The sequence below is a fragment of the Gadus chalcogrammus genome, chromosome 2 (genome assembly GCF_026213295.1).
Source record: "Gadus chalcogrammus isolate NIFS_2021 chromosome 2, NIFS_Gcha_1.0, whole genome shotgun sequence".
Taxonomy (NCBI): domain Eukaryota; kingdom Metazoa; phylum Chordata; class Actinopteri; order Gadiformes; family Gadidae; genus Gadus; species Gadus chalcogrammus.
In genome coordinates this window covers 7759670-7786360 of record NC_079413.1, presented here as the reverse complement: position 1 = coordinate 7786360, position 26691 = coordinate 7759670, and the positions used below count along the sequence as shown (strand labels likewise).

Below are 26691 nucleotides of genomic sequence, written 5' to 3'. Positions count from 1 at the left end.
CAGGGCTACTTTGGGACACGGTGAAACGTGACCATGACGACGCGCGTACTCACGTCACCGGGTTCACCTGTGCCCTGCCGAACCTGTTTATCCTGCTTACCCAAGAGAAGTCGTCAGGTCCGTGTTTATAACGAGAAATAGGTCATTATGTTGAACTGGGGGCATAGTATACGGAACTATTTGGAAATTTCTGACTTTTAACGATTGTGTTATATCGACTTATGGTGCCTCGGACTTCGACCTAGTTTTACCATCCGTATCAACGAGGAAGTAGTCGAAGCCGTTGAACTCAGGTGTATAACGCTATGCCAGACCCAGGAAAAGTGATCGAATGGGCAAATTTCTTTATATACGACACTTAAGATAGATGGAAAACTAGTTTTTATATTTCAAATCAGAGCAACAAGTGTATTTTTCGAGCTAGGGGACATCCTCAACGACACCGGGGCCAAGGTAAGCTGTTGAATTATTGAAGAGACTAACGTTAAGCGATCTATAGGCGGCTACTGTAACTTGGATGTAGGCTCATGTAAGTTCCTCGAATAGGCGTCAGCTAGGTCAGTGACAGTACAGCAGGAGATTAATTCGTGTTAACAATGTATAATGTTTTTGATCATCACCCCTCCAACTACAGATGAACGCCTCGGCATTGGATCAATACACCCAAAACGAGTCCTTTGTTCACCTGCCAGCGCCCATCCTGCCAGTTATGTCGGACGAATCCAACATGACTATTCTTCGGGACGGGAATGGGACCATCCTGAAGGGTCATCAAATCTTCCTAAACACCATGACCGCTCAGGCCCTCTCGGGCATTTTCGTGTGGTCTGCGTTGCTTATTACCTGTCACCAGGTGAGTGTTTTTGTGTTGTGTTGTTGTCGTTGTTGCTTTTCTATCAGCCTAATGAATGCTTTAATTTGTTTTCTTTTACAATGCTATTATTTTAATTGTGAAGGGGCTTGACTTAATCACGGCAAACATAAACGTAACGCGTTGGCACACCTGGATACCGCAATCAAAATATGCAAAGACGAGTGTGTGACCTAAATGGCTTCTTTTATCAACGTCAAGTCTATCGGCTCACGTGAACGCCTCAGCAACACCAGTTGATGTTGGTATAAAAAAGGCTATTTATTACTTGGTCAGTTCAAAAACTGACCTTGTAATGAATATGGCAATACCATTAAAACGGTATGGATATTTTGAACATCATAACATCATTCCTTTATGAAATATGCAATGCAATTTGGAACAGGGTGTGGTGTGCACATGTAGGCCTATGTGATTGGATCTGTGGATGCACTCTCTTCATATATTGTTTTGGCCAATCTGTTATGTATAAACTGCAAACGTTGAACTGCAGATAATACAACAGGGGGGCTTTATCAATTCAGTACAGTAGACAAATCAACAGAGATTACTTTCAAAGCTTCAAGGAAGGATCACGGCCAAGACGACTTGCGATGTAATACTTTATCTACAACTTGGCGAGATACCACCATAATAAAACCATCAACAAATAAACTGCTTTATAGTTCACAAGATTATAATTCAGGGAAATGAGTTAGAAGGAAATGTGTTATGTTGCGTGGTGCACCCAACATTGTATTTGTGTGTTTGGACTTCCTTTGCACTGCTCGTCAATGCAGTGTTAACAAAAACCAACGTGACAACCACATTTTTGAAAACGATAAAACATTCAGGACGATTCCAGCCATCTGAACCCAACCATGGCCGGGTACTCCAAACAACTGCAGGGATTCAGCCGCAATTGACCTCCCATTGGGACGCTGTTTTAAGCCCTGAGTGATGTTAACGTCACACAAACACGTGTTTGCGTGTAGCTGGGGGGCAGGCAGAAATTGTATGTTTACTAAGATCGGCTGGAGGTAAAGCCCAGTGAAGTGCGGCAAAGAGATGGGGGGGGAAGACGAACTAAAGCCTGCAGTGCTAGCTTTTGAATGCTGCTGGTGTGCCGTTTTGACTTTGTTAGAAACAAGATTGGCTGTGGATTATTGTGCCACACGTTGTGAATACTAAATGTTGCTGACGCTGACCTTGCATGCTCCCTGCCACCTGAAACAATATGGATACATGATTGAATATCACGTCTTTCCCTGATGTTGTATTGTTGTTTGTTTATGCAAGATTACCCGGGAGCTGTGATTCTATCATCGAATTCAGATCATTACTTTTTTTCTATAACTTCTTAATCGTTCCATCCCTCTAATTAAACTGCCACGTGGCTCTGATGGACTGCCGCTATTATGCAAAAAAAAAAATGGGCTGTTCCATACTTTGGCCTTAAGCCATCCCCCAGAATGCTGCTAAATTCCACCCAGGTTGGCATTATGGAAAACAGCCCAAGCTTTTCCTAGCCATTAGTGTGTGTGTGTGTGTGTGTGTGTGTGTGTGTGTGTGTGTGTGTGTGTGTGTGTGTGTGTGTGTGTGTGTGTGTGTGTGTGTGTGTGTGTGTGTGTGTGTGTGTGTGTGTGTGTGTGTGTGTGTGGTCTTGAGCGGCATGAAATACATCAAACCCTAACCCTCTTGGATGGTCAGCATCCTCTCTAATGGTCATTTAATGATGCTGTGCTCATTTAATGATGTCATTTAATAAAGGCTGCAGTGCTCCCGAGGTTCAATAACAAATAATTATTTTACAATAGTTTCCTGTGCCCTGCTGTTGTTACTAAAGATAATGAACTTGTACTTTTTGTGGTCGTCAGCTGTGACTAATTTGTAACCCGCACACCAAAGAGTGTGCGTAAAGTCCAGCATGGGAAGTATTGCACAAAACCTTGTTTCAGTTAAGTGAGCACTTTTATCTACCCACAGCTCGTATCTATTCAGCTTCCTGGATATTGTCAACAGTTGTAAAGGCAGGATGTTGCTAAGCTACTGGCTCATTTCTTACTTCTGCTGAATTGGATGTGCGGCTATGAAATTAACACTAATTTATATGAGAACCTGCCGGTTCTCAAGGCAGAAAGGTGTGGGTTATTGAACTTTAAAGTTGTTTTTGAACCTTTTGATTTGTATTACCAGAAGTGTAGCTAGGCTACTCATTGCGTTCACTGCTTGTTAGCTGCTGTTCAATGCCTGAAGTTGGTCAAGAGACATTCAGCCTCTGTCAGTCAGTTTGTGCTAAGCGCCATTCCTGGTCAATTCATGGTCAACCAAATAAAAACTAGGATAGGTACTAGTTATGACCGATTCCATTAATGGACCGGAGTTTGATTTGTATCATGTCCTTGTTGTTTCTACGTTCTGTTTTGAGCTGTTTCAGTTAATGACATTCCAGCAGAATCACAGTCTGCCAAATAGAAAATAAAACAATGGCTCAAAACAATTCAAACACTTTGAGCAACGTAAAGATTCGGCCCTGTTCGGAAATCAGCCACTGCCCAGCCAAAGCCCGACTGGTACACAGTGGTGTTCACCAGACTTCAGGTTAACATTACCGAGGGGTCTGGTCTGATTTTGTCACTAGACTTGTCTTGCCTTGAGTTATTTGCATGAGCTCACCGTGTTTGCATGACCATTCTTCAGGGAGTTGTGTGTGTGTGTGTGTGTGTGTGTGTGTGTGTGTGTGTGTGTGTGTGTGTGTGTGTGTGTGTGTGTGTGTGTGTGTGTGTGTGTGTGTGTGTGTGTGTGTGTGTGTGTGTGTGTGTGTGTGTGTGTGTGTGTGTGTGTGTGTTGCCTGACCCTTTTCTTAGGCGGGCCTCCGGCTACAAGCTTTCCTCACACTCACCAACTCATCAGCACCCCGCCTAGAAAAAGCTTTTCTAATACAAAGGATAATTAGCAAAGTTACGAAATGTGCGGTGGAAATACATGGACATGGTTTGAGTTGTGACATGCTCCTGATTAAGACTTAACTGACTCAACAGAAGACCTGAATACATATACTGTATGCTAGAACATAGTGTGTACACACGCACACACAAAAAGTGTCATCGTGGTATAGCCAACGCATAACGCCAAATGCAGAAAATGTGACGCTGTGGTGGGTGTCAATAAATGACATTCTTAACTTCCGCCTCGCAGCAGTTTCAGTTTCAACTAATAACAAAGTCCTTTCGACTTAAAAAGGTCACATTCTGAGTGATATATCTGGGTGGCTCGCTGTCGTGGAGACGTGTGCCTCGGGTCTCGTGTGTGTGTGGGTCTGAGAGAAGATGGATGGCCTGAGCATTGACATTACAACTGTGGTGCGCTTTTTTCTTTTGTTTCCCAGAGAGGGAGTTGTGTGCTTTGTGCGTATTTAATATTATTATCTATCAAGATATTGTATAGTTTGAGCTAGGCCCAGCTGATATCATCAAAATGTGTTCTTGGTGTTTGTTCTTATCTGGCAAGGTCTAAAGGCAGGGGCTGTTGCACGTAGTGTCACATCACAATTTACATTGCAGCAAGATGCCCTTCAAAATGACACACACACACACACACACACACACACACACACACACACACACACACACACACACACACACACACACACACACACACACACACACACACACACACACACACACACACACACACACACACACACACACACACTATTGTGAAGATACAGTTGCTTTTCAGAGTTCCTCCCATGGGTCTTTCTCGTTTTGCGCTATGCATGCTTTCACTTTGCACTATCAAATTAACACATACATTTCCCTTGGCAGTCACTGTTCAAAGCCAGCTGCTCTGTATCTATCTCCGCAGTTATCCGGTGCATTTTGGACATGAATCCATCGATTAAATCTCTTTAAAAAGTTTTTTTTTATTTATTTTTTCTGATTTGTATATTATGAACAAAAGGTTCACCTGATACAGCTAAATACACCAAAAAAGGACAATTGTATCCATTGAATTAAGTTGATATTAAATTCGATTTGGTATTGATCATCAATTTGTCGTACTATACTAATTTGTCAGTTATTTTAGTATAATCATGTTGTCACAGTATGCTAATACAAGTTCATCATGACAACTTGGCCTAAAATCTGTATCAATGATCAATGTCCAATATCGTTCACCTTAGGGCAGAGAAGAGCATTGAGTTTTCATTCAGTTCATGTTCTTGGTTCTATTATCTTTCTCCATGCTCTTCTTCACACACAGATATACACACACCTGCGGTCTTACACGGTGCCAAACGAACAGCGCTACATCATCCGCATACTGTTCATCGTGCCCGTGTACGCCTTCGACTCCTGGCTCAGCCTGCTCTTCATCAGCAACGACCAGTACTACGTCTACTTTGACTCCGTCCGTGACTGCTATGAAGGTATGTCACCTGATGGCTGGGGGCCCTACGCCTGTCCCTTTCTTCTCTTCTTTCCCAATGCATCTTCCCTTTTGTCTAGGGAGTTGGGACAGGGTGGGGAAAGAACTGACCAGACTAGTTTGTAATTTATATAATGGCGAAACCATTGTTCAAAGGGTTTTGTTCTCGGGAGCTGTAACATCAGATAGGCGTGTGTGTGATTCAGAAGCTTTTACATAGTGCAGCAAAAAAAACGGGTCTATTGCATAGCTAAATGGCAGCTTTCTGTTTTTGTTTTTTTGTGGGTTGTGTATTGATTTCACAAGATGAAAAACCGTCTTCCAGCCATTCTTTAACGTAAATCCATGGTCTAAGGCTTCTGATCTTTTGCTTTGTATTAATAATATGCATGTTAGCTTAGAGAAATACAGTGATTCGATTACAGATTAAGTTCTAGAACATTTCATTGGGTTTATGCTTGGTTTGATTGTACTGCATGCTGTAGGAATGCCATTAGCCCTTGCAGGTAAGGCCCTATGAAGAACTGTCTGCAGAGTGGGTGCAGTCTGCAATGGCTTTGTTTAAGCCCTCCTTAAATAGCAACATAGGATTAAAAGATTTCCTGGACAAAGAAACCCTGGAAACATTTGGGAATTAAAACAAGCCTGAATATGAGTTTTGTAACATTGCTATAATTATAAGTTTGTCCTTTTTTCTTTCTTGAATATCGTTTTTTTCATTTTTTTAACAAGCCAAGCCTGCACATCGTAATATGTTTAGAAACAATTGCATGACATAACTTTATAAATTTCTCTCTCACAGCATTCGTCATATACAATTTTCTGAGCCTGGCGTTCGAGTACCTCGGGGGAGAGAGTGCTATCATGTCAGAGATCCGAGGAAAACCCATACAGTGAGTACTCTTGTAGTAGTACTACTTACAGTGAGTACTCTGGTAGCAGAACTACTCACAGTGAGCCCCTTGTGAGTACTCTGCTGTAGCTCTGAAGGATCCTCACTTCACAGCGGGCGCTAGCTAGCTCATTTCGAAACAAGCTCGCTGTCGGGTGAATAGACTCTCATCTTGGTCACTGGACCACACATGCCGAATATGTGTTCTCGTAGCTGTGGGTGAACAGGCCGGGCTTGGTGTTTTGCTTGGCGGTGATTGCTCACATTTACCCGCAGCATCAAGCATAAGAACATCATTGGGAAACACTCTTGCACGCTAGAATGACAAAACCGTATAATTATTCATAATTCATAATGCTACTATGATTTAGAAATGTGATGATGTCAATCCTATGAAAAAATGGTTAATCTCAGTACACAAAGTCGTTTTTTTAATCAATAAATACAATGCACGCGGGAGGTCTATTATGGTTTGGGGAAGCTATCTTTTTAGACCATCACCTGGCTCAGTTGAACAACTACTGTCTTTGCCAGGTTCTTAAAAGGGAGAGACATTGGCTTAAAACAAGACAAGCCTTATCCCAGCTAAACCCTATTTAGTAGAGACGAGGCAAGCAAATCTTTGTCATTTGGTGTTTTTCCAATTCTCTTCTCTGTTTTCGCAACACCTGACTTATTTCGATGATTTTCAATTAGCAAACCACAATCAGGTTAAAGATGTTAATACACAACACATCTAAACAGTTTTTAGTGATGACTAGAGGATTTTCTATACACAAAAAATGTACAACATTTCATAACATACTGAGGGAAGGAATATTGGGCATGGTCAACAATTCAATGTAATTCTGTTTTCTATGATTGATGACCAAATAATCACCTTTCATATGGCATCCAGAGCAATGAGCAGTTCAACATCTCTGTCTGGGGATCCCTGTGAAAGCTGTAGGGATTCCCAATTAAGATTAACTTTTTATAATAATAAAATTAATGTGCAAGGACGTTATCTTGCTTTCTGGGGATTTGCTATCCAGAATAGTTTAAAGTATATATTTGCATTATACAATTCTCAATAATTACAGCAATGCACGCCCATCTAGAGGCATTTCATTTTGAAATTTGACTGATTATGGTACGCACACGGTTGTACTAAGAGTACTTCATAACATATTTGTTTTGAGTTTTTCCTCGTCTGAAAAATAATTTGTGTGTGAAGTATTACACTCAAATAATTATAGTAACCTTTTCAATTATATGATAGAATAAAAAAAGGTATAATTTTTCTGGGAAGGGAATTTGTACTAATTCTGTCCTCTCCGCAGGTCAAGTTGCCTCTATGGAACCTGCTGTTTGTTTGGAATGAGCTATTCAATTGGCTTTCTACGATTCTGTAAACAGGTGAGCTCCAATGACAATCTTAGCCAGTGAACGGCTCCTTCCCTTCTGTCATGGAAACGCATGTATTGCCACAATAGAAAATCCAAAAAGGCATTTTTAAGATTACAAAATTGGTTGTCTTCTTGTCAAGATGATAGCCACTTGTAGCTGCATGCAAAACTAAAAAGCAATTGAAATGTACTTGAAGGTAGTTTAGTATAACAGCAGCTCAGCTTTGAGCTGTGCTCACAGTGTCTTATGAGGCTGCAGTCTAACTGATGGGAATCCGAACTGAACGGCATGTCTTCCAAACAGAAAATAGGCAGTGAAAATAAGCTTTTTTTTTGTTGCTGACAAGAAGATCTTTGACAGGAGATTGGCATGAGGCCTTTTTTTCAAAGTAATAGCATTCTGTTTGTTCCTTCAGATAGATGGCAATCATCACCATGTCAATGACCAGAATTATGTGGATTTCTTTTGTCTGTTTTTTTTTATTTATTGAATTTATGCTACAGTTCTAGCACTCAAGGCCAAGCGTGGAGTGCAGTCCACCCTCTAGTGTCTAATGTGTCTAAGTGAAGCCCTGCACTCATTATTTCCTCATTGTTGTGCAAAGTTACTGCCCACTACATTTTCTGACTTGATAGCAGTTTTATGCTTTGTTGTTGGTCAACTTTTCATTATAATGTAATGAAGATTCAAGGAAGTGGTTACTGAATATGCTTCATATCCAATCATACATTTCTCAGTATGAGAATCGGTACGGATTGTTTAACAGATGTCCTGTTGTTACATTCTCTCAGACAATGTCCTTGGTTTAACAAAGAATAAACCATGTGATGAATTGGTCCTGAAAAGGATGCTGGGAAGCTTTAGATGGTGTCCTTTCAGAACAATTATGTGTCATTGTTTTGATTCATATGTATTTTTAGGAAATGGTTCATCTTATTAGCCCTGGCTTTTCCAAAGTTACCTTTCTGGAGGTGAATCGCCTCGGGAGTCTGTTTGGTCCAATTTGGTTCACTGCCCGAGCCATGCCTCTTTTTAACATCAGCCACAATCACATTGGCTTATTCGGACTTCAATACATCACACACCCATGAGGTCCCCTTGCTAGTCCAATGTGCTGCTGCTCGTTCGTCTTTTCTTTTGCCCGTTGCATAGTTTTTCCACTTGCACTCCAAACCATGAGTTCTATCAGCATGAAAGATTATTACCATTTAGAAAGATCTTTTTGTGTGTGTGTGTGTGTGTGTGTGTGTGTGTGTGTGTGTGTGTGTGTGTGTGTGTGTGTGTGTGTGTGTGTGTGTGTGTGTGTGTGTGTGTGTGTGTGTGTGTGTGTGTGTGTGTGTGTCTGATTTATAAAGCAAGGCATGCTGTTTACAAAACAAAATCATATTCTTGGAGGTCATTAGCTGCAGTAAAATCCATTAAATAGTCACGACGGTTACTGTGTTCTTCGGCCTTCGTCTTCATGGTTCTTCATGGTTATTCCCCAGGCTACCCTTCAGTTCTGCGTGGTCAAGCCCATCATGTCGGTCATCACCATCATCCTGCAGGCGGAGGGCAGGTATCATGATGGTGATTTCAGGTGAGTGGTGGAGCCGCGCCTTACAGTGGAATGTTAAAATCCTCAACTTGTCCCCAAAATGCGTGACTGACATTTAGGTGGACACTCCGCACTTTTGTGTTGACTGAATACATTATCAGAGCATTGAGCATTACACTCTGTTTTACATGAACGTAAGAAGCGCCAACAGCATGAGTTTTACAAGGAACCCTTTTGAGTCCAGAAAGCTTTTTATTAGAAAGATTTTCTTGATCTACTAAGGAATGAATGAGTGAAGTTATCCCAATGGAGGTTTTCGTCCACGCAACCCTGTAGTGGTTTTAACAAAAAGTCATTCTCGGCAGTAATGGTTTTAGCCTTAAAAGTACAATGTCTCCTAATGAACGAAGGAAGAAAACAACCTTATTTATCAGCATTATATTCACAGGTTGCCCTCTCCCAACCAAATGGTTGATAGAAATCGGTTTAATCGAGTAGCGCGCCGAGTATGATTGGGTTGTCACAGATGTTTTCGCTCTGTATTATTATTATTTTAGATAGGAACTCGCACAAAGGCTATGAATTTAAATTGCACAATGTCAACTTCGATTTGAGGGTATCCCCCACATAACAGATAAGCTGTGCGAGATCAGCATCGCATTTTGGTCTTTATTTTTTGCCGTCCAATTTCCTTCTTTATTGAAGGTATCAGGATAATGTGTTTTGATAGGTGTAATCGTAATGCTCGTGAAAGCCTCATTTAAAAGTACACCCTGTTATTTCTTCTCAGTAATTCCTAATCCCTTAATATATTGGGACAGATAAACAGTTTTACAACGTGACAAAGCCCCCCTAGCAGCAGCAGCATAATAGCGTCCTTAGTTCTTATTGTTTCGGTTCAAGAGAACAGTGGATTCCCCAAGAATCAGTTGCTCCTTATCTGTTCATCCTGCAAATGTCATTCGTTTGAATGGCTCCTTTCAACATGTCTGCCTTTCTACACCGTACTTAGATTCACACCGTATGTATAATTGAGAAGTTGCAAAAGCGTTCTTATCTGTAATCTGACACCACGGCTGTCTCTGACTTGTGCAGCGTCAACGGAGGATACCTGTACATCAGCATCATCTACAACTTCTCTGTCAGCCTGTCCCTCTACGCCCTCTTCCTCTTCTTCTTCGCCACGAGTGACCTGCTCCGGCCCTACGAACCGGTGCTGAAGTTCCTCACCATCAAATCGGTCATCTTCCTTTCCTTCTGGCAAGGTCAGTTCATTGTGTATTGGCTGTAATTCACTCAGCTTTCACTCGGGTTACTCGTTTTTAAAAGACTCTTTCATCCTAAGTGACTTCAGTGAATTCGGATTCATTAAAGGAGGAGGCTGGGAGTTACAAATCTCATTCTGTGGACATTTGGAAATTGAACCCCATACCTTTTTTGGCTGTGAGTCAATCCCCCGTACAGTGACTATGCTATCCTTTCCATTATCTCGGAACATTTAAATTGCTATGCAATTTGGAGGCGGCATAATAGTCTCACGGCGATAATGATGTTTGACTCCCTGCTAAAAGGTTCTGGGTTCCCACCCTGTTGCCTGCAGACAGTCCACACGCAGGCATCTCATGCCTAAAAACCCCTGCACGCTCGACAACTAACCCTAACAAATATCCACATCGATCGGGATAAAAGCCTCTTCGCGACGACCTAAACAATGGCTCCCGGTAACGTGAGACGCCCTCCTCTCGCCAGGCATGGTGCTGGCCCTCCTGGAGCGGTGTGGCGTGATCCCCAACGCGCGGCTCATCGACGGCCACGAGGTGGGCGCCGGCACGGTGGCGGCGGGCTGGCAGAACTTCATCATCTGCATCGAGATGTTCTTCGCCGCCATCGCCCTCCGCTACGCCTTCACCTGCGACGTCTACCAGGAGAAGAAGAACGAAATACCAGGTAACGGCGAGGGTGGTGCACCGACAACATAACAACCGGGAGGAAGATGGTGACGGGGGTATGTGCTGGTGGCTAGAGGGTGTAGAGGGACTGGCAAACCGAAAGGTGCACGGTTCGATCCCCAACGGGCACGACTTGTCCCTCTCTGTGTTCTTGAGCACGAAGCCTCACCCCCTAACTCCTTCATGCTATCGGACTCCAGTGGAAGTCGCCCCAAGCGTCTCCAGAAGGTGGTAAATAGTGAGACCTTCGCTGTCTGTTTCTGCTGTGAAAACCAACAACAGGGTTAGCCTAACCACACATGGACAGTCCCAATGGGCATAGAAAAATTCACAATTAGCATCCAACCTCTAAAAGGGAGGAACATACAGGGTTGAATACGACAGAGAGTCTTATTCAACCCTGTATGTTCCTCCTCTTTAGATGTTGAATGCTATTTGTGAATTTTTATATGACGCAAGGCGTCCATTGTATCCATGGTTACCTTTCTTTTATAGTGTTTTTGAGTGTGTGTATATCTCTACCTCTATCTCGACCTCTGTGTATGTGTCTCTAATGGTAAATGCACTGCATTTATATAGCGCTTTTCTAACCAGTGGCCACTCAAAGGGCTATTTTACCCAACCTTCACCCATTCATATACACATTCACACACCGTGAGCAGTGAGGGTGAGGTGTCTTGCTCAGGGACATCTCGGCCCTCATCTAGGAGTAGCCGGGGTTCGAACTAGCAATCTTCCAGTTACCAGCCAACCCGCTATACCTCCTGTGCCACATGCCACAATGTCCCTGTCCCTGTCCCTGTCCCTGTCCCTGTCCCTGTCCCTGTCCCTGTCCCTGTCCCTGTCCCTGTCCCTGTCCCTGTCCCTGTCCCTGTCCCTGTCTCTGTCCCTGTCCCTGTCCCTGTCCCTGTCTCTGTCCCTGTCCCTGTCCCTGTCTCTTAAAAACTTGACAGGGCTGTTCAGGCCAGGACGCTTTAGCCTCTCCATGGGAACGCTTAGGGACCCTAAGCGATTCCTACTGAAACAGTATTTATTATGATAACAACGAGGCAAAGACAAATGGGGACCAGGGCCTAGCGGTGTTCCATGGTGACCAGGTTAAAAGCGTTGCGTTATCCATCATCAGCTTGGCATTCTTTTTACCAACCTAATCTGAGGAATCTCACCAGGCTCTCACAAATAGGGATCAAAGACCAGACGAAGGGCTGTATTTCCTATTAACTTGTTCTGAAATATAGAGAGAGACTTTCTATCCATGAATCCCATTCCACATTCAACAATTTTACTCATTTTATTTTTCCCACCCTTCTGACCCATCTGTCCAGCCGTGACGCCAAAAATACCATCTTTCTGAGGAGCTATTATTAAGCATTATCCATCGTATGTTTTGCCTCAAGAAAACGTGCGGCAAAACAAAAGCAATTACCTCTGATTTAGATAAAATATCTTTCCACGTAGACGCCATCAATCACACAGGGGGGCTCTTTATCCTCTCTTGGGGCTTCTTGGCACATCTGCAAGCCAAGCCGGCAGAGAGGAGGGTAGAAGCAGGGCCCCCGGGGGGGGGGGGGGGGGGGAACATATGCATCTCTACCTCCCCTTTCCACCTCAATAAGCCATGCTAGAAATCACCGCCAGTGACCCCTCTCAAATGGGAGGGCTGCAGGTTTTTTTTTATCCGCAGAGGCTAAAAAGGTTTGATGGCCAGCTCGCTGCATGTGGCGTGTAACGTGTTGGCTTTTAAAACAGCGGAGTCGACTCGTTGTGCTTGGTTCTTATTTCACTGTGCCTCTGCTGTGCTCTGCTGCCCAGATGGGGCTTTGTTCAAGTATTGCATTGATAGCGTAACATAAACGATATGTAATAATTAGCAGGTGATGCTCTATTGTATTTTTTTTTTTTTTTTCAAAACAGGAACAGTGCACCCTAAGACATTAATCTTGTACAATAAGAGAATATGCACTGTGCCAGGTTCTAGCAGATTGCTATTTTCAACCTGTAGTCCCAGGGACTCCATTACTATGAGTATCTAATGCTGTTGATTATAACTCCAACCCCTTTCCCCTTGGTTCCAACACTAAACCGTCTTCTCCATCAGCGTACAGTATGATGTGGGGCAGTGAATTTACAGCAAGGGCTGCCTCACTGTCTGTTGACTTGCTTTTCATTCTCAGCACAGAAGGAATACAGAGGATATGCGCTTATCTTATATCCTGTATTATGTCGGAGGGCTAAATGTCACCGATGTGTATTTTAATATGTCAGCCTTAAACACAAGGGTTATTCATGGTTCAGCTGTGTTTTCCCGGCAACATTCCCGTTCTATGCGTTACTTGTCAGATCAGATTCTTGAGTTCTCGTCAAAGCGTCTGTCGGGGCGTGTCTGGAGCTGTAGGCGTCGGAGGAAGTTCCGTCTGATGATGGATGTTGTCATCTTATTAGGTTCCTTCTTCTTTTTTTTTTAAACATGGCTTCTTCCTGTTCCTCTTGGTTTTTATCTACCCTGTCGTCGCCTAGCCCTCCCTTATCTCCACATATTCCTCTCGGAAAAGAAATGTGTCCAGTCTAACGTTTGTGTTTCACTGTCGATCCATCAAACCCACCCCCCTAAGCCGCTGATGTGCTTCTCGTCTCTCCCCCATGTCTCCCCCCCCCCACCCCCTCCCCAACAGCGAACAACGCCCCCATGCAGAGCATCTCCAGCGGCCTGAAGGAGACCATGAACCCGGGGGACATGGTCCAGGACGCCATCCACAACTTCTCGCCCGCCTACCAGCAGTACGCCCAGCAGTCCACGCAGGAGGTGGTCCAGCCCAGCCAGACCGCCAAGCAGGGCCCCGGGAGCAACGGCAAAGCCCCGCGCAAATCGGACAAGATCATGCTCATCACCTCAGACGATGACTTCTAAATTGCACGTTGCGTTCGTCCCGTCAGCCATGCCCAAGGCCCCCCCCCCCCCCTAACCGTGCTCCTCCCCCTGCTTCTCCCCCCTCCGCCCTCCACTCCTGCTCCATTTTGTGCAACTGCCGTATCAAGGAAGAACTTGCACGACTGCTGTACCTTTTTAATACTCTGGAGCAGCGAGGGGCGCCATTGTGTGTCGTCTCGCTACAATGCGATTCACGCGGAGCGCTGAGCAGGGATGACGGCTCCAGCTCAACAATGATTATTAGAAGGGAGGGGAGAATCGCCTCATTTTAACCACGGAGGGACCAAGTCAGGGATATATACGATACGTCGTATTACAACTATGTATCGATAACATGAGTGGCCAAATGAAGAGCGTTCTGCCTGACTCTTGTTGTTTTCATGAGGTTTATGGCCATATGCAGCCAGCATAGAGGATGGACCGGGAAAGTGGTCATGGCAAGGTCTGAGTCCTCCTGGCCCTGATCTCTCTCTCTCTCTCTCTCTCTCTCTTGCCTCTCATCTCCTCGTTTTGAAGTGTTTGGTTCCTTCTGTGGGGCTTCATCTGACAGGCGAGATGATTCTGTCAAAAGGGGGCACTTCAAACCACATAGATTTGGTGGGGTGGAATCCTTTTAGCAGCTGGCTACAAGCGTGGGCAAAATGGATGGAAGCGGCTGGTCTCCCACCAACCGAAACATTCCAGCGGGGTCCTCATTAGTTTTCCTCAGCCCTGTGCAGAAGAAGCCTGTAGTTTGTTCTGCTGTGCTTGAGAGGGGTTTAACCAACGTAAAGAGCATCAAGTCTCCTGGCATCTCGCGGCATCATCTTTCTACTCCATCTACTTATTATTTTTTGTATTATATGTAAAGGAATAGTTCTGATTGGTCTGTTGTGTGATTTTTACCTTGAAGAGATATTTTTAACTGGATATACAAATTGTTTTGGTGCAAACTACTTTGAACATATAAAATTGTTTTAAGCAAAATGTTGATGTAAATATTGAACTTTGAAGCATTTTCAAAGCATGTTTGTGAATACCTTGTTTGATTTCAATCTGTCTTTGTACTGAAGTAATGCAGGCTATACATAACTCTTGCTTCGGTGTGAAGTAATCAAAATTTCACTTGTGCCATAGCTTTTTTCCTGGGAAAGCAGAATTAACTTTTGAAGATGGGCACAAAGTGTAATTTACATGATAAAGAGATTGTTCTGTTTTTTTTTTTTTTCTCTGACTGATGTAAAATAAATAATTTAATATGGTTGCTTGCTGGCATGAGTGTGCTCAAAGGACTCCCTCTGTGTTTTAGGTAGAAAGGGGAATCTTTATTTAAAAGTACAAAAGGGACATGGCTAAACTTTGGTTTAGCTTATCTTGAGTACAGGAAGAAATACAGATTTACTTTATACATGTTGGTACCTCATTGGAATATGGACAATTTGTGAATGTAACAAAATCAATTAAATAAATATAAAATATATAGGAAAGGACTTGAGTTGCTGCTCGCTGTCGTTAATAGTGTCACTGTTGGCTATAATCTTTGTACAATTTTCTTTCTCTAGACTAAACAGTAAGCCTACCCACTTATTATTCCAATAATTTATGAAATAGTGTAGAGTATGTAACTCGTCCATAAAGATTTAACCAATATTACCAATACCATTTTGTGGACAGAAGCAACACTTTACACACAATTCATTAAAAATGGTAGCAAAATTTAGAACACATATCTCTAAAAATCCAGATCAGACAAAGGCATTTGCAAAAAGTGCTTGAATGATTAAAAAATTTCAATTTATTCATGTTATAAACTTCACCACATGAGGTCAGCATAATGCAATGTAAGGGTTTTTCCAAAAACGTTACCTTGTAATTTGGTTAATGTTCAATGTGAATGCTCTAAACATTGTCATGTAAACATCATATATACAAAACATATGTAGTCTATTGGTCAGTCCTTATAACTGAGCTGAGTGGGTCAGGGCACACAAGTCTTAGCAGCTTTAGAGGAACTTCCAGGTAAGATTTTGTTAGTTACAAAAGTGGTACCCACATTAGTTCGACACAAAACAAATATCCACCAACACTTATTTGGAATTAAAATGACAACATGGATTTATGAGAGACCATTATAATACATATACCATTATAAAAGTTGTATTGCTATGACTTGAATATAAAATATTATTTAAATATCCCTAGCAACAACTCTTCTTGGAGGGGAAATGTAAAGTCTCTTGTCTATATAAAAATATAAAGTCTATAATTTAGTAATTAGTAAACACGATTACATTTACAAAATAGAAAACCGTTTGTCAATAATTTTTACCAATGATGAGACAACATAGCATGGTGGTAAAAGGGTGGATTCAAAGTATTTTAGGCATCTGGTTTTGCATAGATATTTAATCTGCAACCTCGTTTCCATGGGAATATTGTATTGCCATCGTCTTTTTTATACCTCGATATTTTCAATAGCATTATGAAGTTTTATTTGAAAATAGACATAACGCGCATGCATAAAAAACAGTTGGACGAAGTGCTTATAATGGCGACCTTTCAGTCAGTGTGATCTTCAGTTTGAGTTCTAGGTAGAGTTAATCCATCTGTCTCCATACCAAGTCATTACAGTACAAATAGTCAGACATTTTAGTGTGAAACGCCCCAAGAGATTTCTGTTGGGCATAGATAGAAACATTTCAATGAAAAACATACAAAGAATCGTCTTTTCAAGATCATCTGAAAGTGAAGGAAACTTAGCTGCTTCTAAATAGGTCAACAACATTATCTAAATTCAACAAGTTATTGATGACATAATCACACCACTCCCATCAACTGTAAAAGATCAACATCTAGACATAAATATAGAAAAATATGGATGAATATATATATAATATATAAAACTCAATATAAGCGGGAGCACACACTGGAGTTGACTAACAGCTTAAAAGTGAAAATACACAAGATAAGAACAGGAGCACAGCAACGTCCCTGCGTACACGTCACAGCAGGTCCTTACAGCAGCAAACCTCCCCAGTTTTCTCTGCAGCCATGGGATCGAGGGAAGCACAGCTCATGTCCTCTGAGCAAAGAGCAAATGCTGACATTTACAATCTCTACGACTCACTCCATTCCTTAAGTGGGAATGTTGTTCCACATAAATAAATAGAACCCCCCAAAAAAAAAAATAATCGAATTGAATTTCAAACCTTTTGGACGGTAATTGTGTGACGCTGCCGAGACTAGAGATGGGTGTCTGTGGAGTTTGCAATCAGGGTCTGTGTCGAAAAGCAAGGTGTGCGGCAAACAGTTTCTCCCAACACTGACCACAATGGCCAACAGCCGTCGTGCCTCCTGACCCCAGCAGTAGAAATGATGTTTGTATTTTTCTTTTAGACCATGGACGGTATGTGACTATAGATCCGGATAAGAGTGCTATTGGTTTGACGTTTTTACATGCCTTGCTATAAAACTGAAAATAGAGCCATAGAATAGTCTGTAATATACAGGAACTAAATTGAGTAAGGGCCATTGACGAGAATGAAAATCTATCCAATATGGATTACCCACGATCAAAAGGAAAATGGCATTGCATATAAAAAGGATAAAGGCAGACGCTCACAAGTAAGTGCTTCTTTATGGTAATGTCACAATAAGTGGTCAGACCTCACAACTGAAAATCCCCCCTCCAAACAAAATGTGAAAAATAGACAGATAGCTTATCAGTCTAGGCATTATATAAGTTTACGGGTGTTTTTGTGCCACTAGTTGCCCTTGTAGTTTTATACCGCTTCCCTTACAGTCTCATATCAAGTGCTATTGCATTGAGGAAATCAAGTCCAATGCTTACATGTGCTGAAGGCCAGCGTGTATCTCACAGGCACAGCTGTTGAGTTACCATATTAATGGTTGGAGAGGAGGAAAAAATAACTCCATAACTACAAAATAAACAAATAAGTATGTTTGTCTACAAGTCTCAATCTGTATCGGTCGGGAAATTGTTGGGAGGCAAATGGCTTTTGTATGAGTAGACAATACACAATCCCAGGCACTATTCAATATCCTATTTCTTCGGATGCAAGTATCCACGTTTATCATTCAACACTGCGTCTGTGTGTGGGGAACAAATTGGCAGAGTTCAGATCCTTCTCTAAGCTATAATTTGGTGTGATGGCCAGATTCACAATCAAGACAGCAGCCAGTTGATTTAAACAAGCCATTACAGGAGTGGATCTTTGCCCTATTGTCTCCGCTTATCAATTTATTTAAATATATCTTCCCTGTACGACAATTCTTTTTTCCATGAGTTATTCCATGTCTGCCTTTTCAAAGAGGAGTCGAATGCCAAACCAGCCATTCTGCTTAACATTGGCTTATCGGCAACACACACTGAAAGACAGATTACTGACCAACTTTAACAACTAATACCCTTAACGTTTAAAGTGAAATTTCAGCAAAATATAGCAGAATATTCAACATGTAAATGAATACCTTCCTTTATGCTGTTCACTCAATGACTGTTGGTTTAAGGTTAAGCATCAATGGCTACACTTCCATCGGGTCACTGGTATAAAAAGGACGAGCATGCTCCCACAGGGTTCTTTTGAGATGGGACCAAGTAAAACAACTCTTACATCTGCATCAAGTAAAAACCTCGGACGTTCTGCAGCAGTAGAAAAGCTTAAAACCGAGGCTCCGAGTCGCCTCGGATCGATGCCACTACAGTATGGCACAAGGTAAACGCATACTCGCGCAGGAGTAAAGACGCAAAGACTCTTCTCTCCGTCATGGAAAACAAGGGACGGATCTTCCAAGGTGCCCTGCCGATGCTGGGAGGGAGGCTGGGAGGGGACGTTCACATAGTGCGCAGAAAAATGACGATGTAAGAAAAAGGAAACAGACGGCAACAAAGAAGAAGTGAACGCAGCGTAACACAGGTGCCATGGCAAATTGCTGCATTCTCCTAAAAGTCCTAACAACTAGGCTTCCCCCCAGCTGTAGAGGATGAGTAGAGTGAGCAGATTGGGGAGGGGGGGGTCAAGGTTGAGGGGTCAAGGCATGTATGGCCAAGACCTGGGCATTTAAAAACTCAGGACTCTTATGACCCCCTCAGGAGGCGGCCGAGAACGGTGTGGTGTTGTTGTTGTTGTTATTGTTGATGCTGGCGTGTCTGGCCGACTTAACGATGGTGATGACGCTGGTGGCGCCCACCTTGCCCCCCGGGGACAGCGAGGTCACGGTCCGGGCGAAGCACTGCAGGGCCTCGTACTTGGCGCGCAGGGCGTCCAGCTCCAGCCGCATGCTGACGTTCTCGCGGGCCAGCTTGTCCACCTCGCGCTGCAGGTCCCACTTCTGGCGCTCCAGCTCCTCCTTCTGAGTGACCCGCTTGATGCGGCAGCTAGCCGCGTAGCCGCGGTTCTTGAGGGTGCGCCGCCGCTGCTTCAGCCTCACCATGTCCTCCTTGGTGAGGCCGCGCAGGTGATGGTTCAGCTCCCGCACCGACATGGCCACCAGCTCGTCGTCGCTGAGCGCCGGGGCATTCTCTCCCTCCTCTTTCTTGACCTGAAGGAGAAGACGTGGACACGGGGCAGGGGTTAACGGAGCCGCCGTGTTTAAAGTCAAAGTCAAAGTCAGCCTTATTGACAATTCCAACAAATGTACAAGACAAACAGAGGAATCGAAATGTTGTTTGTCTCTGACCCACGGTGCAATGTAGAGAAGGATAAAATTGGATTAAATAAAATAAATTAAGTAATATTTACAATTAATCAGTTCTAAATATTGCAAAACAGTTCTGTAGAGTGAAAAGGTAGGTAAAAAAAAAAAAACTTGCATATGAATAAAATTATAATTATATTATATTTTTATTAAAAAAAATGTAAATGGTCCAGGGTTCTTGGGGGCAGATGGGAGGGGGTTTCAGAGTCGAGAGTTATTGGGGGCAGAAGGGAGGGAAGGGAGAGAAGGGAATGAGTTGAGCTTCCTGAACAGTATGACACTGAATGCAGGACCAGATGAGACTAACTCACTATTCAGACGTACCTTTAAAGCTTTGCTTGTTTTGAAATGAGTCGTCATACCCTGCATGCGGACAACGGGCCAAAACCTCACAGAAGTCCCTGTGGGGAAAAACAAAAGTCAGTGTTATAAACAATTGCTTGTTACGGATGTTAATGTGGAAAAAACTTGAATATACTTTTTGGCTGAGGGATCAAAGTGTGGCCCTGAGGTCACTCCCAGTTCTTCTACACTTCAATAAATGTGAAAGGACACCACACCACAACAACATTCCAGGCCGTCGTCATCATGGGACAATATCTGGGCGTGCGCGTTTAGTACCAGACGTGGCCAACAGAGGTCAGCAGAGAACCTTGATGAATCGTCCTACGGACTCTTGTTGCTTTTGGGGAGAGTAGACCCATAGCCCATGTTAACATCTCGGAGAACAGCCTCCAGTGATGTCTTTCATGAGACAAAAACATTAATAGAAACAGGCCCGGCCACCCATTGTCTATTTTAGATCTTTGCACCGTCGCCACCTTGACAATTGTAGCGCGTGAGCTTCTTTTCCAGGGGACGCTTATAGACTAACCCTGCTGGCTCTCTCTCCCTCTAGTATATACAACAGTGCCAGGCATGCTTAAGAGTGGCCAAAATCAGAGATTGCTGTGCTGTGATCCTCTGAGAGCCTCCTTGCTCCCCCCCCCCCCCCACACACACACGCACACACACATACACACACACCAAGCCCCTGAAGGCTCCATTACAGGACCTGCATTCTAGGCTGACTGCGAGTGCACTGTTCCATGCTAGGGCTGCTGCCATGGAAACGCCCTGCCAATGGGCGTGGGAGTGCAAATCACATGGTCTCCTCAAAGGGTAAACAGGTCTCATTCATAACCTCAGCGCGACAAAAAGCCTACACAGGGTTGGTCTTGAAATAACAAAACAACGATAACACAAGGACCTTGTGCATGCCTTCTCAAAAAAAACACAAACAGAAGAACCATAAAGTTACAGTGATATGAAAATACAATTACTCTTCAAGTATCTGCAATCAAACCTCGAGAGCAGGATTGCAATGTGCAATATGTAGTTTAAAAAACGCAATAGTCATCAAATAGCCAGCAGCGACAGTCGATCATTACATCAGCACAGCATGTTTAGTTCTGCTGAACTTTACAGGGATGCGAAGGCAGCCTGTGGAACATTCCAGAAGTCGGTGTCACAGAGGCATACTTTCCTCCACAGTCACAGATGTATTTTTCGAGTTGAGAGACAATGCCCCCGTATTGATTTAAGCCTCGTCTTTCCACTCAGATCCTTTTACACCTAGAGAGATTTTTCTGGGCTGCACGATGCCCTTATTTAAACCCTAGTGGATATATTTAGACCACAGCACAGGCAGACAGGCACACACACAAAGTCACACACACACACACACACACACACACACACACACACACACACACACAAGTGAAGAGGACATGTGATAGAAGTAATACCGTGGTCAGAGGGGAGTTTTTTCAAACCATTGCAGGGTGTGGCTATTCAGTTGAGGGATGAACTGCCCTTGAATCAGCTGCAGGCCATAGAATGCATTGCGGCAGCTGTTTGAAAACAAGTTCAACTGAGCTCAATGTGGGGACTGAAGCCCCCCATGGTGGGTAGGACATAAACGCAACCCATAAACTCGCAAAAAGCCTTTACATAAAGTCTGGATAATAGAAGCGGTGTTTATACAAAAAGACTTAAAGTCTCAAACACCTCTGACCGCCTCGTCTGCAGAGATGTAAACAGACTGCACTACACTTCAAAAGCATCGAGGGATATACCGAACCCCATACACAGTCAGGGGGTTATTCTGCCAAGCAAAGAATTCGCCAGAGTAGCACAGTGATTCCTCCAGCAGAAGGCTGTTGGCCCCCAAACGATCCGCCATAACTGGTGTTGCATCAAAGGGCATCCCCAGTGGTCCCCCCCTTAGAAAATATCACAGAAACCCCTAACAACAAGCCTCACTGCCCCCCCCCCTCCCTTCAGTGTTGTATTAACAGGCCTTCTTTAAGATATATTTGTATACGTGCACGTCTCTGTAGTTGATGCACAATAAGCTTTGCTTATCAAGGTTATTCAAACTCTATAGGTCAATGACTCCGATGTATTCTTTTTTGGAGATAGGAAATATGTGATGATGATATACATCACACTATCCTGCCACTAAATGACTCCAACATGTATTAACACGAGTGTAAAAAACTCAACACACACAATCGTCCGTGCACTCACATAATGGACAACTCACTGTAAATGAGTATTTTACGGTATGATGATGAACACATCCTTCAATGCACTCTGCTGTCCCAACTAACTAACTCACTGGAGTTAATTACACTTGTGAAAACCACGGCAGTTAAATCCTTAAATATGTATGGAATTCAGAAGTGCCTTATTCACTTCTCCTGCCCAAACCAATCAAATAGATTCTGTACATGTAAACAACTTAAATGCTCAGATTCTGAGCAAGGTGAATCTGATTTGACTGTGCATCTTCCATTTATCTGTTAGTCTTCATAAGTGGCCCTTTTGCCATGCAGAGAAACAAACAAACAGTAACTCAATCCCTTACGGAAACAGCTGCTCCCTGCAATGGTGAGTGTTTATCAAAACCACACCGTTTACTGAACCAAATAAGCACAAACAAACACACACATACGCACACACACGACAAGATCAGATTGTTATATTAGGACAACAACAAATATACACAAGAAAGTCTGGAGGAGGGACTCTGTGACTTCCATCCTAATCTTCATAAAGGTATATTTACCAATGGTTACGGGCGTTTGGTGTGTGAAATAGCCTCTATGTGTTTGGTATACTCACGCTTAACAAAAACATCCATAGCAAAGACACAAGGGACCATGGCTGGATCTAAAGCACTCACAAGCCAAGGCTTACATTCCAAGAACCACACTCCATAATTGGGGTCAGACATAAAAACAAGCTTTAGAAAAGTTAAATAGATAAATAAAACAGATTCAAACGTAGCACTTTGTTCTTCCCAAGAAACCCAAAGGAGATGAGAAGACCGTTTTGGTCTGTCTGGAATATGCTTCAAAGAATCATGCTCACGAAATGTAACTGCTAAATAAACCAGACTCAAAACACATAGTATTTGTTCTCCTCAGACACCAAAATGAGATGAGAAGAAGACTATTCTGGTCTAGTCTGGAATTTGCCCGACCGGGTTCAAGGTGGTACTTGAATCACGGCAGGTAACAATCTCCAGGCCGCAGTCGCCTCCTTAAATAAACATCAAATCAAAGACAGAAGCACACATGTCTTTAGAAATATGTGACCCGGATTGTTTTTCTGCCCTCTGGACTCCTTGAGAACATGCAAAGAGGCTAACATAGAAGCCCCCCCCCCCGACTGAAAAGTTAAACTGGAAAACTGAAATCTCCTTCCCCCTTCCTCCCAATCCATGTTCCATATTTTCTCAGAAGGCACGGTCTCCTACGTTGGGCGGTTTGGGGGTGTGGGGGGTGAAGTGTGTGTGTGGGGGGGGAGCGAAAGCGAAGGAAGCAGGGAACATAGCTCGGTGGTGAGTCACCCTGTTTACGGGTAGAAAACGACAGCGGGCAGCAGGGAATCACACCCTTTCTCAACTGACGTTTCCTGGAAAACCCCGTTGTTTCGCGTGGACTCCGTGGAGGAAGGAAAAGTACAGCGTTCCTTGGAAAGGGGCTGGCATGAATAATGGGATGGGGGGTGGTGGAAGGAAAGGGAGGAGAGTCTCCTTTGAATATCGTAGAGAGCGAAGTGAGGGGACATAGGGAATTCTAAGGAATGTCAGGCATTCAGCAAACGAGGACATAGGCGGCGGCCTACCTGTCCCGGTTCGACTGCCTTGTGTGTAATTAAAGCATGGGATGGATGCAAGCTTTGGACAACTTTGTACATTCAGCCTCACGTTAGATTACTAAACAAATATTTTACATAAAAAAGGGAAAACATTGGAGACACGGATGTATGTAATGTAACTAATAGGCATACAATACCCATTGTTATGTGTAGACATGTTTAACTGCAAGACGAAATGTGAAATTGCTTTAACTTGCACAAAGTTTTCCCAATTAAAAAGGCACTTGGAGTCGAAGCGCGCCAAAAAAGTGTCAGGGGGGACACGTCTCTTTCGTCTCACACTCCGTAAAGCGGTTGACGCTAACGTCAGCAGATTTGACGTCACATGCTGCACGCCGATGGCTGTCGAGCTCCACATTTGATTCAGTTGTGACCTGTGATGCTGGACGTCAACGCATATTGGTTTCCACTTGGCCTAATTAAAGCGGTTTGTGATGAGTCATCACTTACTTCCGCTACTTTTACTTTGACATCACGCGTCCTGTTAAAAAAATAACGGAGACCCCATCCAAGAGTTAAAGCTTGATTCTTAATTTACCAACACTGACTGAACATAATTATAATGTTGATTTGCAACAAGCATATAACAAAAATAAGCCTATATTCAGCAAGATACAGTTGCCTTGTCATTGCTTCGCCACTGAGTTCATAGTGACTCACTAGGCTACTCCCTCGGTGGATCAACAAGTCATAAAATTGGTCACAGTAGGAAATAATGAAAGCATGCTCTCGCGTCACGTAGCCCATAATGAGCTTTTTTTTTTAGCATAAATCATATAAGCCTTGGATGAAATCTAAAAACACCTACGCAGTAGCCAATAAAAAACCTACCAAATTAATTTTGAGAAACAGCTTTGCTCCTTGCGATTAAAATTATTAATCATCTTGTTTGAATCATCGTGTTTGAAAACATGCTTCCTAAATGCAGGCTTTTTATTATTATTATTATTATTATTATTATTATTATTATTATTATTATTATTATTATTATTATTATTATTATAGGACAGTTTGGAGTTATTAAGAAGGTCTGAGGAGGCGCGGCTGTTGTTCGGCGCTTCGCTCTGCAGTGCTGGTGGTCTCACTAACTGCGCCTCGTGCCCTTTGTCCCAGAATTCTAAAATGCAGACCACGTGTTGTTCCCATGTCAGTGTTGTATCAGACTTTATAAAAAAAATAAGTAATATAGCCTATTCATTGTTTAACTTTATGTTACGACGAGTAACGTTACATAGTCCTACTTTCTGTGTATGAGAAACTTGGTCACTTGAATTAATTAGCAGTCTGTTCGAGAATATTCTGGATAACTCTAATTTGTAAATTATGTCACGTACAAAAAACGAATTATTCGATTAGGCCTTTATAAGTTCACTTTTGATTAAAAAAAAGTGGTTTATTTAGCGTTATCGGGTTATTTTGGTCATTTTCAAGCCGATGAAACATTTAACAAGTTTTCAAAACAGTGAACAATATTTCATAACTCAACATTAACATGAAGTAGGAAAGCGAGTAGCGTCTCACCGTCGCGAGGGACATGTGTTCACACACGCTTCTTCTGCATGCGCTAGTGTAACCGTGAGAACGTGGGACATTTTGGAAAGAATGTCAGAATATCAAAGATAAAACAACCATACCTCTTCAATGCGGAGATCTGTGACGGGGAATGCGAATAAAATGTGCTGCGCCGTGAAGTCTCCAGCAGCTTTTGAAGTTAACTTGACACAATTGGCAAAGCGAATAGCATGCGAACAGCAAAGTATCCCGTACTAAATTAACTACAAAACAACAACAATGTATCAACATTCCACGCTTTGCTTCCGCAAGCACTCACGTCATTCCTCGTGACCGCCCCCTCCATTCATGAAAATAACTTTGTGCTGACGTGAGTCGGGCAACGGTTGGAGGGTGGGGGGGACGGGGGGAGGGACGCCATAAATAGATTACAGACCCAAATGAGTAAAAGGGTAGGCTTAATGTTTTTTTATTCAATTTGATTTACAAGCTACATAAGCACAATTGGGCTTTATAAAGCAACTGATATAAGATTTATTTTTTCTTCTGAAGAGTTATTTGAGATTGAGTAAATGTTTGCATGATGGAGTTATGATGTTTTCTCAGGGTAAATGGAGTAAAAGGTGCTGCATTTACCCCTAGAAAACATCATAACTCTCCATCCGACTCAGTAAGTCAGCATTCCATCCAAAGGAATGTATGTGCATTGAAGCCTCATGCTATTTTGGGTGATGAAGCATTATCAAGTCATATATAGCAGTAGTCGAGGGATATATGTTTGCTGCAATTATTTAGTCTGTGTAGCCCATACTTATTTGCATTTACACAAATATGCCCATAGCAAGTAAACTCTAAGATATTTTCCTTTTCACTTACACATGCTGTCATCCTTCACCCAGTCAAATTGTGAACCCTTTTTAAAAACAAATTCAAAAGAAAGTTTACCGAAATGGAGTTAAGCAATGACATATTGAATGAGGACAATTAAAACTAGTACAACTATGGCAGAAATATCAAATTAAATCACCTTAAATGTTGGTGTTATGCATACAATTTTTTATTACTTCAGGGTTAACTCCATGTATGGAAGGGTTATACTTATCTGTGTTGGAAATACTTTTTTTCCCCCACTTATTCCCATATTTTTATACTATATTTCTGTGATAGGTTTCAATGTTAAATTACCGTGGCGTAGACGCTTCCAACTAAATCTACATGTGGAACTTATTAAATGGTGATGTTGTACGACAGCCATTCAACTTAATATGGCATGCTTTTAGAAGAAAGCAGCATGCT

At 42.7% G+C, this 26691-nt stretch overlaps 2 protein-coding genes across 3 annotated transcripts; one reads left to right on the top strand and one right to left on the bottom strand.

Moving 5' to 3' along the window:
• tmem184a (transmembrane protein 184a) lies at nucleotides 1-15778 on the top strand. 2 transcript variants are annotated; one of them, XM_056578724.1, is made up of 9 exons: nucleotides 1-117; nucleotides 635-853; nucleotides 5117-5282; nucleotides 6084-6174; nucleotides 7496-7571; nucleotides 9050-9141; nucleotides 10195-10364; nucleotides 10849-11046; nucleotides 13721-15778. In XM_056578724.1, exons 1-9 carry the CDS (start codon nucleotides 34-36, stop codon nucleotides 13954-13956), a joined length of 1332 nt encoding a protein of 443 aa, XP_056434699.1. In that variant the 5' UTR covers nucleotides 1-33; the 3' UTR covers nucleotides 13957-15778. The 2 variants fall into 2 exon arrangements, with proteins under 2 accessions (XP_056434699.1, XP_056434706.1); XM_056578731.1 differs by having other exon boundaries at nucleotides 27-453; nucleotides 13721-15774.
• Nucleotides 14563-25773, bottom strand: mafk (v-maf avian musculoaponeurotic fibrosarcoma oncogene homolog K). Its single transcript, XM_056578744.1, has 3 exons — nucleotides 25518-25773; nucleotides 19999-20075; nucleotides 14563-19518 (listed from the first exon to the last, which is right to left on the bottom strand). The coding sequence occupies exons 2-3, from the start codon at nucleotides 20041-20043 to the stop codon at nucleotides 19066-19068; spliced, it is 498 nt and encodes a 165-aa protein (XP_056434719.1). The 5' UTR covers nucleotides 20044-20075; nucleotides 25518-25773; the 3' UTR covers nucleotides 14563-19065.
• Between the last annotated feature and the right edge of the window lie 918 nt (nucleotides 25774-26691).

What these genes read in the sequence shown, in the direction of transcription:
- tmem184a (XM_056578724.1), top strand. Translation starts at nt 34, where the DNA reads ATGACGACGCGCGTACTCACGTCACCGGGTTCACCTGTGCCCTGCCGA. An exon ending in TACCCAAGAGAAGTCGTCAG is followed by an intron (nt 118 to 634) that starts GTCCGTGTTTAT and finishes CTCCAACTACAG; the next exon opens with ATGAACGCCTCGGCATTGGA. An exon ending in TATCATGATGGTGATTTCAG is followed by an intron (nt 9,142 to 10,194) that starts GTGAGTGGTGGA and finishes TGACTTGTGCAG; the next exon opens with CGTCAACGGAGGATACCTGT.
- mafk (XM_056578744.1), bottom strand. Translation starts at nt 20,043, where the DNA reads ATGCAGGGTATGACGACTCATTTCAAAACAAGCAAAGCTTTAAAG. An exon ending in AAACAAGCAAAGCTTTAAAG is followed by an intron (nt 19,519 to 19,998) that starts GTACGTCTGAAT and finishes CTTCTCCTTCAG; the next exon opens with GTCAAGAAAGAGGAGGGAGA.